The 13,993-nt window shown below is 38.2% G+C and overlaps 1 protein-coding gene across 1 annotated transcript in view; it reads left to right on the top strand.

Moving 5' to 3' along the window:
• The first annotated feature begins 541 nt into the window (after positions 1 to 541).
• Positions 542 to 13,993, top strand: part of LOC108294806 (zinc finger protein 33B-like) — a 51,353-nt gene continuing 37,901 nt past the window's right edge. The window contains 3 exon segments of the mRNA XM_017516796.2: positions 542 to 712; positions 1,532 to 1,667; positions 1,942 to 2,037. Of these exon segments, the coding sequence (XP_017372285.1) occupies positions 641 to 712; positions 1,532 to 1,667; positions 1,942 to 2,037 (304 nt within the window). The 5' untranslated portion in view covers positions 542 to 640.

Genomic DNA, 13,993 nt, shown 5'->3' with positions numbered 1-13,993 from the left:
TTTTGAGACGGAGTCTTGCTCTGTTGCCCAGGCTGGAGTCGGCTCACTGCAACCTCCACCCCCTGGGTTCAAGTGATTCTTCTGCTTCAGCCTCCTGAGTAGCTGGGATTACAGGCGCCCGCCACCACGCCTGGCTAATTTTTTGTGTTTTTGGTAGAGACGGATTTTTCACCATTTTGATCTCCTGACTTGAGGTGATCCTGACTTGAACTCCTGACTTCAGGTGATCCAGTGCCCCAGCCTCCTAAAGTGCTGAGATTACAGGCATGGGCCACCGTACCTGGCCTATGCTTCAAATTTAATATATTTAGGACCTTTATTGCTAGAATATTGTGTCTAACCTATTTTGCCCTTACATTCTTGGCTTACATTGTGGCTCTGGTATCTGGGCAGCTGTTCATGGGGATAACCTGAGGAAACATTTTTTTCCTAAAGTATTGATGACCACATTTTGTTCCTCTTAGTCTCTTATTATCCATGTCCTCCTGGTTTCTTCTACAGTAGTTTATGTAAATGTTGTTTTGTCCTTTGCCTTTCTCAATAGAACTGGTTTTGTAAACAAAACCTGGTCACGTAATTTCAGTATATGCTCACATCTCAGCTTTGGCCCTCCCTTTTTCACAGCAGTGATCCCTAAAAGATGTGCCCTAGAGGATATCCAGAACAATCCAGTTGGATATCTTCGCCTATGTGCTCCACAGATATTTCAAGTGTAATAGTTCCAAAATCTTTCCATTTTCTACACATCCTTATTATTGTCTCTGAATTAAAGGATTAGAACCCAGAATACGTATTGCAGTAAAATAAAATATTAAGCTCTTTTTATACATTTTAAAATCCAAATGACAAATCAGAATTCATAATAAATGTACTGACAGTTTATTTCTGTGATTTGTGAATATGAATCTGTAGTTCTCAGTAATATTCTTGAAAATGATAAATGATCACTTTGGAGACTACTGGTCTAAAATTACTCTATAACCCATTTCCTGACTACTTCCCTGGCCTTTTCTCTCTACAGCACTAAGCCATCTCCTGTGTTGTCTGCCCTTTTGTCGATGTCTGCGACGTGTTGGAGTTCCTCACCTTTGCTTGTATCATGGCCCCACGCTTATGAAGAACATAATAGAGTGTTCTTCATAATTCAACCAACAGCTATAGTTCTCAGTGAAGCTCAAGACAGAACTAACTTTGCTCCTAACATTAGTCCGTTGTGTTTGTACTTTCCCCTTAGAACTTGTTACATATTACTACATGCCACTTTCCTACCACTCTGTATGTTCTTTGAGCAGAAGATTTTATTAGTATTTCCAGCAGTGAAGATAGTTCCAGGTATATTGTAGGAATGTGGTAATTTTCTTTTGCTTGAATTAATATCATAAAGCATTATGGGAGAATATTTCTGTTGCGATTTCTTTTTTCCCTAAAAGTATAAAGCAAAACAAGTATTCAGTAAATAATAATTATGGTAAGGATTGGCCCATAATTCTTTTTTCATGCCCCCTAATTCTGAACATTTCAGGTGGAACAGAAGTTCCAGGGGTCAATATCATTTAAAGATGTGACTGTGGGCTTCACCCAGGAAGAGTGGCAGCACCTGGACCCTAGTCAGAGAGCTCTGTATAGAGATGTGACACTGGAGAACTACAGCAACCTTGTCTCAGTGGGTAAGGTCTGTTCACTGTATCACTCTAAGTAGCATTTGTTTATTCTTTTGATTACGAAGCATTTGGGCAGTCTGTATAGTTTAATGATATTTAAGGTTAAGCTTTAGGAGTCAGTGTTGATTGATCACCTTTGAGCACCAGAAGATACTTGTGTTCATCTCTCCGGTGAAAATGTTCAGTGGCAACTTCAAGCAGCCCCAGAAGCTTCTTCCTGCTTCAAAGTCCTGAAGTCTAGACTGCTTGGTTCAAATCCTGAATTATTTCCTATTAACAGGGTATTGTGTTCACAAACCAGAGGTGATCTTCAGGCTGGAGCAAGGAGAAGAGCCATGGAGACTGGAGGAAGAATTTCCAAGCCAGAGCTTCCCAGGTGAGTTAATGTGTACTGCACAGATTACATCAGGGGATTTGTTATTTCCTGTAGTTAATTCAGAGGTTGGCAACTTTGGAGCATTTTTCAAGAACATCTCCATAGGGGTCCTAACCTCTGAAAGTGATGAAGAATACTGATTCCTAAATCAGACCTTCAGATACTACTCACAAAAATATTCTCCTCTTTGAATCATGTTTTGAATGTTTACCATTCTTACACCTGCCAATAGTTCAGTCTTTGCCCACCTCATCTTTACTGTTGTTTTTCTTGGTTATCATTTTTTTCAAAGCACTTTGAATGTCCCACCTTACCTCCATTGTTTTGTGTTTATTCTGTTGTCAGGCTTTTTTATACACTCATTTTTAAACTCAGCAAATATTTTTTGAGTACTTGCTGTGTGCTGAGGATATAATAATGAAAAAAATAAGGCCAAGCGCAGTAGCTCACATCTGTAATACCAGCACATTGGGAGGTCGAGGCAGGCAGATCACTTGAGGTCAGGAGTTCGAGGATAGCCTGGCCAACACGGTGAAACCCATCTGTAGTTAAAATACAAAATTATCTGGGCGTAGTGGTGGGTGCCTGTAATCCCAGCTACTTGAGAGGATGAGGCAGGATAATAATTTGAACCTGGGAGGCAGAGGTTGCAGTGAGCTGAGATCATGCCACTGCACTCCAGCCTGGGTGACAGAGAGACAGTGTCTCAAAAAAAAGTAAATAAATATATTAAAAAATAATAAATTATGTCTCTAAATATATTATGTATACTTATATCTTTATGTATATTAAATGTTCTGTGGTTTTAAAGACTGTCAAAGAAATTAAAGCAAGTTAGATTGGCCGAACGTGGTACTTTAAAGAATAGTCAGGGGAAACCTTAATGAAATGAACATTAAAGCAGAGATTTGAATAAAATTCAATGGGTGAGCCATGCGGGTTCTGCCCCTTTTGAGCAGGGGTAATAGCAGCTGCTAGGCTTGGACAGGAATGTGCTTGGTGGTTTTCAGGAATAACCAAAAAGTGACAGTGGCTGAAGGGAGGGGTTGACTGGAGGAGGGGCAGGAGGTGAGGTGAGGGAGGCAAATAGAGCCCAAAGGTGAGCATATCATAAGCCTCATTCGTTAATTTTATTTTTAACTTAGTGGTAGATTTTCAGCAGATGAGTAATATCCGATTTCTATTTGTATAAGATCTTTCTCACTTCTGTAGAGAAAATACTGGGCAGGGCATAGGGCATAGAGAGCTCATTAAAGGGCTGTAGTAGTTTTCCTTAATGAGTGATAGTGATATAGACAAAGCTGAAAGGCATGGAGGGAATGAGATGAGATTTGATTCTCTCAGTATTTAGAAGGTGGGGCAATAACAAAAGAACAAACATTTGTAACATCAGAAGGAGGAAAAAGAGGTTTTTGAAGTATTTGAAGAAGTAATGGCTGAACCTTCTCAAATTTAGCAAAAGATATAAACTACACAATCCCAAGTCTGAAGTAACATTAAGTAAGTTAAGTCCATGGCAAACTCATGTTGTAATAAAATTTTTGAAAACTAAAGACAAAAAAATTTTTTCAAAGTAGCCAGACAGAAGCAACACATTCCCTATAGGGAGTGACTGTGGGTTTCTCTTCTGAAACCGTGGTGGCTGGAAGGAAGTAGTATATTTTCTTAGGTACTGAAAGAAAAGAACTATCATATAAAAATTCTGTATCTTTTGATCATTGATGAATTATATTCATGAATGAAGGGGAACTAAAGCCATTATTAGACAGGAAAGCTAAGAGAAAATGTTGCTAGCAGACTTTAAAACTTAGCTAGAAGTTCTCTAAGTAGAAAGGAAATAACACAAGAAGGCTTGGAATGCAGGAAAGAAAGAATATTGGAGGCTGGCAAAAATAGGGATAAATATATTTTTCTTATGAGTTTCTAGAATCATATTTGATGGTTGGAGCAAAATGCTCTTTATGTAGGAGAAACAATAAGATTTAAAAAGTGGGGAGGGTAAAGGGGCCTAAGTGGAACGAAACTTGGTACATTTCACTTGAAGTGGTAAAATGACAAACTGTGATAAGTTGTATATGTACATTTTAACACCTAGAATAACTACTGAGAAAACTATAAAATGTGGTACAGTTAAAAACACTGTAAATAGGCCAGGCATGGTGGCTCACACCTGTAGTCCCAGCACTTTGGGAGGCTGAGGCAGGTGGATCACGAGGTCAGGAGTTCAAGACCAGTCTGGCCAACATGGTGAAACCCTGTCTCTACTAAAATTACCAAAATTAGCCTACCATCGTGGCAGGTGCCTATAATCCCAGCTACTAGGGAGGCTGAGGCAGGAGAATCGCTTGAACCCAGGAGGCGGAGGTTGCAGTGAGCCAAGATCGTGCCATTGTACTCTAGCCTGGGCAACAAGAGCAAGAATCTGTTTCCAAAAAAAAAAAAAAGAAAACACTATAAATAAACCAGGATGAAATCTAAAAAAAAATTTAGTTAACTAATAGGAAAATAACATAAAAGGAATGGATGAATGGAAAACAGAAAACAAAATAAATAGCAGCCTAACAGAGTAATATTTACCTTAAATGTAAATGATCAAAATACTATTAAAATGTAAATTGGCAGAGTGGAAAAAAATGTAAAACATGATTTAAAATTTTTAATTTTTGTGAGTACATAGTAGGTATATATATTTTTGGAGTATAGGAGATGTTTTGATACAGGCATACAATATGTAATAATCACATTAGGGCAAATTGAGTATCTATTCCCATAAGCATTTATCTTTTGTGTTATAAACAATTCAGTTATGCTGTTATAGTCACTTTAAAATGTACAATTAAATGATTTTTGACTGTAGTCACCTTGTCGTGCCTGCAAATATTAGGTCTTATTCATTCTAACTATTTTTTTGTACCCATTAACCATCCTCACCTTACCCCCACTCCACTGCACTGCCCTTCCCAGCCTCTGGTAACTGTCCTTTTACTGTCTACCTCACCTCCATGAGTTCAGTTGTTTTAATTTTTAGCTTTCACAAATAAGTGAGAACATACAAAATTTATCTTTCTGTGCCTCCAGTTCCATCTATGTTGTTGCAAATGACAGGATCTCATTCTTTTATAAGGCTGAATAGTACTCCATTGTTTATATGGTCTTTATGGATTTATCTGTGAGTGGACACTTAGGTTGATTCCAAATCTTAGCTATTGTGAACAGTGCTGCAATAAACATGGGAGTGCAGATACCTCGTTGATGTGCTGATTTCTTTTGGATATATGCCTAGGAGTGGGATTACTGGATCATATGATAGCCCTATTTTTACTTTTTTCAGGGACTTCCAGACTGTTCTCTTTCAGCCATATGAAGTCAAAAACCATGCTCTGTGAGTGCTCACCTGATTTTTAGTTCCTGCAAAGCTGCGTCTTTTGTGTAGATAGTGGCAAACTTGGTCTTCCTGCAGGGGAGTGAGTATGATTGGTAGAGTTCTTTATTCTACCATCTTGCTCCACCCATCCTAAAAAATGTTTTCTGTAGGAAACTCATAACGTAGTTAACAACATAGGTTGATAAAGAATAGAAAAAGATGAACTGCACAAACATTAATTAAAGAGTAGCACTATTAATATCAAATCTCAGTCCACTGAGACTCAGAGCAAAGAAAATTATTACACAAAAAGAATATTATATAATGATAAAAGGATCAATCCAACAAAAATGCAATGATCCTAAATGTGTCTGTCTCTAACAAACTTCAAAGTACATGAAACAAAACTGATAGAACTAAAAAGAGAAAAGCACATTTTTAATTGTAGTTGGAAAGTTCACCACTTCACTGTTAGCAATTGGTGGAATTAGTGGACATATGATTACTAGCAGATATGGAAGAGCAGGACAGTAACATCAGCCAACAGGACTGAAGCAACATTGTAGAATAGTGCTTAAACAACAAGGCCAGGCATAGTGGCTCAGCCTGTAATCCCAGCACTTTGGGAGGCTGAGGCAGGCAGATTGCTTAAGGTCAGAACTTTGAGAGTAGCCTGGATAACATGGTGAAACTGTGTCTCTACTAAAAATACGAAAATTAGCCAGGCATGGTGGTGCATGCTGTAGCCCCAGCTACTTGGGAGCTAAGGCAGGAGAATTGCTTGAACCCAGGAGGCGAAGGTTGCAGCAAGCCAAGATAGCCCTTTAGCTTGGGTTACAGAGGAGACTGTCTCACAAAAAAGAATAGGGCCCAACAACAGCAAAATACAATTTTTTCTCAAGTGCCCATGGAATATTCAGAAAGATAGACTATATCCTGGGCCATAAATAAGCCTCAGCAGATTTAAAAGAATTGAAATCATTCTGAGTATGTATGTTTTCTAGCCATAATGAAACCAAACTACAAATCAATAATAGAATGACAATAGCAAAATATCTAATCATTTAGAAATTAAACGTCAGACTTCTAAATAAAGTTTGGAGTGAAGAAGAGTCCTCAAATTAAATTGTAGAAATGCATAGACAGAATGAAAATGAGACCATACTATATCAATATATGTGGGAGGTAGCTAAAGCGCAGTGGTGATAGAGAAATTTATAGCACTAAATGCTAACATTAGAGAAGATGAAAGGTCACAAACCCATAATTGACTTTCTACCTTAAGAAACTAGCAAAGAGGGCTGGATGCGGTGGCTCACACCTGTAGTCCCAGCACTTTGGGAGTCCAAGGCTGGCAGATCACCAGAGGTCGTGAGTTCAAGACCAGCCTGACCAACATGGAGAAACCCTATCTCTGCTAAAAATACAAAATTAGCCAGGCGTGGTGGCACATACCTGTAATTCCAGTTACTTGGGAGGCTGAGGCAGAAGAATTGCTTGAACCCAGGAGATGGAGGTTGCAGTGAGCTGAGATCGCACCATTGTGCTCCAGACTGGGCAACAAGAGTGAAACTCTGTCTCAGAAAGAAAGAAACAGAGAGACAGAGAGACAGAGGGAGGGAGGGAGGAAGGAAAACTAGCAAAGAGAAAAATAAAACCTCTGTTAATTATAAGGAAGAAAGTAACACTAGAAGCAGAAATCAGTAAAATTGAAAATAGGAAAAAATAGAGAAAAGGAATGAAACATAGGGTCTTTGGAAAAAAATCAATAAAATTGATACAATTCTAGCAGTATTGATTAAAATAAAATGAGATGACATCATCAATATTTGGAATGAAACAGGAATATCACTCCACCATCCATTTAGCAGGAAAATAAGGGAATCTTGTCTACAACTTTATGCTTATATATATGACAACATAGGCTGGGTGTGGTAGCTCACGCCTGTTATCCCAGCACTTTGGGAGGGTGAAGCGGGCAAATCACAAGGTCAGTAGTTCGAGACCAGCCTGGCCAACATGGTGAAACTACATCTCTAATAAAAATACAAAAATCAGCCTGGAGTGGTGGCGCATGCCTGTTGATTCCAGCTACTCAGGAGGGTGAGGCAGGAGAATGGCTTGAACCCAGGAGGGGAAGGCTGCAGTAAGCTGAGATCGCGCCATTGCACTCTAGCCTGGGTTGACAGAGCAAAACTCTGACTCAGAAGAGAAAAGAAAAGAAATGTACCAATTCTTCAGAAACTACAAACTATTACAAGTCAGTCAGGATGATACAGATAATTTGAATGACCCATAGGTTTTCATAGAGGTTGACATAATTTGTTTCTTTTTGTTTATTTTGCTTGTTAAATTTGAGATGGAGTCTTGCTCTGTCACCAGGCTGGAGTACAGTGGTGCCATCTCAGCTCACTGCAACCTCTGCTTCCCAGATTGAAATGATTCTCCTGCCTCAGCCTCCCGAGTAGCTGGGACTGCAGGTATGTGCCACCATGCCCGGTTAATTTTTTTTTTTTCAGTAGAGATGGTGTTTCACTATATTGGCCAAGCTGGTCTTGAATTACTGATCTCGTGATTCGCCTGCCTCAGCCACCCAAAGTGCTGAGATGGCAAGCATGAGCCACTGCGCCCGGCCAGGAGGGAACATTTCTTAACACATTTAAAAAATTCTTTTGATGCCAAAACTATACAGACAATACAAAAATAATAAAACTACATATTTATAGCTCCCATAAACTTAGTAGCAAAAACCTTTAACAAAATACTAGCAAATAGAAAGCAGTCATGTAAAAAGCATACACCGTAACCAAGTGTGATTTGTTTGAGTTATACAGGCAAGGCTGGTTAAACATTCAGAAATCGGTCAATGCATTAACCCATCATAGGCTAAAGTAGAAAAATTATATATATAACATCAGTTTGATATAGAGAAAGTATTTGACAAGATGCAGTATCCATCCATGATAAAAACTCCAAATAGCCGGGCACAGTAACTTTCCTGTAATCACAGCACTTTGGCTGAGGTGGGTGGATCACCTGAGGTTGGGAGTTCGAGACCAGCCTGACCAACATGGAGAAACCCCGTCTCTACTAAAAATACAAAATTAGCCAGGAATGGTGGTGGGCGCCTGTAATCCCAGGTATTCAGGAGACTGAGGCAGGAGAATCGCTTAAACCAGAGAGGCAGAGGTTGCAGTGAGCCGAGATCACACCACTGCACTCCGGCTGGGGCAACAAGAGTGAAATTGTGTCTCCGAAATAAAATTAAAAAACAAAAAACCTCTCTGAACTAGACATTGAGAGGATCTTCTTCAGTATGATAGTTGAACATGCACAAAATATCTGTAACAAATACGCTTGCTGGTAAGAGGAATGCTTTCCCTGTAAAACTGGAAACAAGGCAAGGATGTTTGCTCTTGCCACTCTTACTCATTGTAGTACTGTAACTTCTATCAAGCACAATAAGACAAGAAAATGAAATGGGCATACAGATAGAGAAGAAATAAAACTGTCCATATTTACATATGACATGATTGTATATATAGAATATCACAAAGAATCTTAGAATATAAAAACCTCCCAGAATGAATGATTTCCAGAAAGCTTCAGGATCCAAGATGAACACATATAATCAATCAATTTCTCTCCATTAGCAATGAACAGATGGAAATCTAAATCAAAAACATAATACCACTTTTTCCATAAAAAATTAAATACTTCAGTATAAATTGAACAAAATATGTATAGGACCTTTGTGCTGAAAATTACAAAATGGTGATGAAAGAAATAAAAGAATACCGAAATAAATGAAGACACGTGGTCTCTTGATAGATTGGAAAACTCAACTTAGTAAGTATGTCAGTTCTTTCCAAATTGATCTGTAAGTTTAATGGCATTCCTCTCAAGATCCCAGGCCGGGTGTGGTGGCCTCACACCTGTAATTCCAGCACTTTGAGAGGCCAAGGTGGGTGGATCACGAGGTCAGGAGTTCGAGACCAGCCTGACCAACATGGAGAAACCCTGTCACTACTAAAAAATTAGCTGGGGGTGGTAGTGCATGCCTGTGATCCCAGCTACTCAGGAGGCTGAGGCAGGAGAATCACTTCAACCCAGGAGGTAGAGGTTACAGTGAGCTGAGATTGCACCATCTGTGCTCCAGCTTGGGCAACGAGAGCAAAACTCCTTTTGAAAAAAACTTTTTTTTTTTAAAAAAAGATCCCAGTAAGATTTTTTTCAGTTTTAAATAAGTTTATTCCAAAATTTGCATAAACAGTCAAAGGAACTATGTGTATATATATATATATATATTTATAGATATATGAAACAATTTTGAGAAAATTTTTCTCAAAATTTTTGAGAAAAGAATAGGTGGAATTATTGTATCCAGTGTTAACGCTTATTACATTAGTCTCTCCTTTGTTGTGGTTTTGCTGTCTCCAGATTCAGTTTCCTGAGGTCAGTTTTGGCTGAAAAATACTACATAGGAAATTTCAGAAATAAATATAAGTTTTAAATTGCACCCTGTTGTGAGTAGTATGATGAAATTTTGCACTGTCCTGTCCCAGGACATGAGTCAGGCCTGTGTCTGGCATATCCAGGCTATATATGCTACCCATGAGTTAATTACTTAGTAACTGTCTTGATTATCTGCTGTCATGATAAGTGTTCCAGTACCCATTATTTTACTTAATAATGGCCCCAAAGTGCAACAGTAGTGATGCTAGCATATTGCTATAACTCTTCTATTTTGTAATGTTGTTAATCTCTTCCTATCCCTCATTTACAAATTAAACTTTATCATAGGTTTGTATATACAGTATAGGAAAAAAAAGTATAGGGCTCAGTACTATTCGAGGTTTCAGGCTTCCACTGGGTATCTTGGAATGTATCCCCCTTGGATAAGAAGTGACTACTGCGTGTATGTATTAATAGTTTTAATAATCAAGAGAACAAAATCAAAAATACAAAAATTAGTAGGGTGATGTTGGTAGAATATACACATTCATAGAACATACATATAGAACAATGGAAAAGAATAGCAAACCTCAAAATTGATTCACAGAAATATGCTGTTATACGCTATATGTTTGTGTCTCCCTAAAATTCATATGTTGGAACCCTCACCCCCAGTGTGGTGGTGTTTGAAGATATGGAGGCTTTGGAAGGTAATTAGGGTTAGATTAGGTCATGAGGGTGGGGCCCTCATGATGAGGTTATTGCCATACAGGAAGAGGAAGTGAGAGCTTGTTCACTCTCCATATACACAGGAAAGGCTGTGTGAATACTCAGTGGCCATCTCCAAACTGGGAAGAGGTCCTTGCCAGGCCCTGGCCATGCTAGCATCTTGATTTCAGACTTCCAGCGTCCAGAACTGTGAGGAAATAAACTTCTGTTATTTAAGCCACGTAGTCTGCAGTATTTTGTTATGGCAGCTGAAGCTAAGACATTTGCCAAACTGTTGACAAAAATGCAAAAGGAATTCAGTCAGATAGGTATTCAGCAAATGATGCTGGAGCATTTTGGTAATACCTTTTTTTGTGTGCGATAAAATATACATAACATGAAATTTGCCATTTTAATGGTTTTTAAGTGTACCTTCCAGTGGCATTATACTCACAGTGTTGTATAGCCATCACCACTATTTCTAAAACATTTTCATTATTCCAAACAGAAACTTTTGCCATTAAGCAGTATCTATTCATTTCCCCCTCCTGCCAGCCTGTGGTAACCTCTAATCTAGTTTGTGAGTTTGACTGTCGTGACTATTTCATGTCAGTAGTGTGACAATATTTGGCCTTTTGTGTCTACCTCATTTCACTTAGCATGATGCTTTCAGCTTTTATCTGTATTGTAAAAAGTATCAAGACTTTTTTCTAGCTGCTTAATCCATTCATCTGTGGGTGTATACTTGGGTCGTAAACCTTTTGGCTGTTGTAAATAATGCTGCAGTGAACATTGACATATCATTATCTGCTCAAGTTCCTGTTTTCAGTTCTTTTGGATATAAACCTAGGAGCAGAATTGTTTTATCAAAGGGTATTTCCTTTAGCTTTTTGGGTACCGCTGAATTATTTTTAATGTATATATTTTTTTCTTTTTTTGTCTGTGAGACAGAGTCTCTGTTGCCCAGGCTGGAGTGCAGTGGCATGATCTCGGCTCACCGCATCCTCCACCTCGTGGGTTCAAGTGATTCTCCTGCCTCAGCCTCCTGAGTAGCTGGGACTACAGGCACATGCCACCACACGCTACTAATTTTTGTATTTTTAGTAGAGACATGGTTTTGCCACGTTGGCCAGCCTCGTCTTGAACTCCTGACCCCAGTGATCCACCCACCTTGGCCTCCCAAAGTGCTGGGATTACAGACATGAGCCACCACACCTGGTCTTTATTTTTTCTTTTGTTGCTCATGCATTTATGTCATAGGTAAGAATCCATCACCAAACGCAAAGTTTTTTTTTTTTTTTTATGTTTTATTCTAAACATTTTATTGTTTTAGCGCTTATATTTAGGTTATTGATCCATTTTGAGTTCATTTTTGTATATGGTTAAAGTAGGGATCTAACTTCATTTTCTAACTTTATTTTCACGTGGAAATCCGGTTTACCCAGCATATTTTTTGGTCATTTGTCAACATTCCAAACAGAAATTCTATTGCCATTAAGCAGTAACTACTCATTCCCCACTCCCAGCAGCCTGTGGTAATTTCTAATCTATTTTGTCTCTGTGAGTTGAGTGTTGTATTTTATGTCAGTAGAGTTGTGACAATATTTGGCCTGCGTCAACTGAAAGAAAAGACTTCTTTCTCCTAGTGAATAGAATTGACTCCCTTGTCAAAACTCAGTTGGCCATGGATAGTGTATTTTTGAGCTTTCATTTGTATTCTTTTTTTCTGTATGCCTATGCCTGTGCCATGATCATACTGTTTTAAGTACTGTAGCTTTCTAATAAGTTGTGAAATTGGACATTGTGAGTCCTCTGACTTGGTTCTTTGTAAAAATTGTTTTGGCCATTTAGGACCCTTACACTTAATTCCATGTGACTTTAAGGGTCAGCTCTTTATTTATGCAGAAATGCTGATGGAATTTTGTTAGGGACTGTGTTAAATCTGTAGATCATTTTGGATGGTATTGTCCTCTTAACAATATGACATCTTTCAAACTATGAACATGAGTCATTTATATATGCCTTCTTTAATATTTTTCAGCAGTGTTTTGTTGTTTTCAGTGTACAAGTCTTACACCTTCTTGGTTAACTTTATTTTTAGGTAATATTTTATTCTAACAGATGGTGGTATAGATATAATTGTTTTCTTAATTTTCTATTCAGATTGTTCTTTGCAGGTTTGTAGCAACGCAACTGATTTTTGTGTGTTGATGTATCCTGTAACTGCAGAATTCATTCATTCGCTATATTATCTTTCTTACAGATTCTTTATGATCTATCTTTAGGATTATGTCACCTGTGAGTAGACATAGTTTTATGTCTTCCTTTGCAATGGATGTCTTTCTTTTTCTTGTTTGGCTGGAACTTCTGCTGGAGTGTTAAATAGCACTGGCAAAAGTGGGTATGTTTGTCTTCTTCCTGATGTTAGGATGAAAGCTTTCTTTCATCAGTCAATGTAATGTAAAGCTGTGAATTTTCCATAAATGCCCTTTATCATTTCGTAGAAGTGTTTTGTGTTTTCTGAATGTATTTATCCTGAAAGGGGGTTGGATTTTGTCAACTGCCTTTCCTGCATCAACTGAGATGATCATGTCCTTTTTTCACTTTTTTATTAATGAAGTATATTACATTGATTTTCTTTTTTTCCTTTTCTTTTTTGTTATAAACATTGATTTTCTTATGTTGAATCACACAGGCATTTCCAGGATAAGTCCCACTTGGTAACTTGGCCATGGTATATAGTCCTCTTAATATACTGTTAAATATGTTTTGCCGGTATTTGTGTGTGTGTGCAGTTTTGTATCTGTATTCATAGGCATGATTCATTCATTTATTTATTTGCATTTGTATTTTTTTTTTAAGAGACAGAGTCTCACTCTGTTGCCCAGGCTGGAGTGCAGTGGCACAGTTATGGCTCACTGCAGCCTCCAACTCCCAGACTCAAGCGATCCTCCCCACTCAACCTCCTGAGGGGACTACACCTGTATATCACCATGCCCACTATGCCCAGCCATCTTTTTTTTTGTTTTTTGATGGAAACAGAGTCTTACTATATTGCACAGGCTGGTCTTAGACTCGTGGCATCAAGTGATCCACCTTGGCCTCCCAAAGCTCTGGGATTACTGGTGTGAGTCACCATGCCCAGCCTCAGTCTAAAACTATTACTGTAAGAACTGTCAGTTTCTCCCTTGAATTCTATCAGTGTTTCCTTTACGTGTTTCAGGATGCTGCTTGGTACATATATATTTACAATTTTTATCTTATTGATGAAGTGAACCTTTATTCATATATAGTATTCTTCTTTGACTTTTATAACAGCTTATGACTTAATCTATTTTGGGTGAAATTAGTATAGCCATCCCAGTTTTTTCTTTCGGTTATTTTCATGGAATATCCTTTATCAGCCTTTCAGGGTTTTTTTTTTTTTTT

This window comes from Cebus imitator, unplaced genomic scaffold (assembly GCF_001604975.1).
Source record: "Cebus imitator isolate Cc_AM_T3 unplaced genomic scaffold, Cebus_imitator-1.0 Scaffold603, whole genome shotgun sequence".
NCBI lineage: Eukaryota > Metazoa > Chordata > Mammalia > Primates > Cebidae > Cebus > Cebus imitator.
The sequence above is the reverse complement of the archived record's forward strand: the minus strand, read 5'-3'. Positions and strand labels throughout refer to the sequence as shown.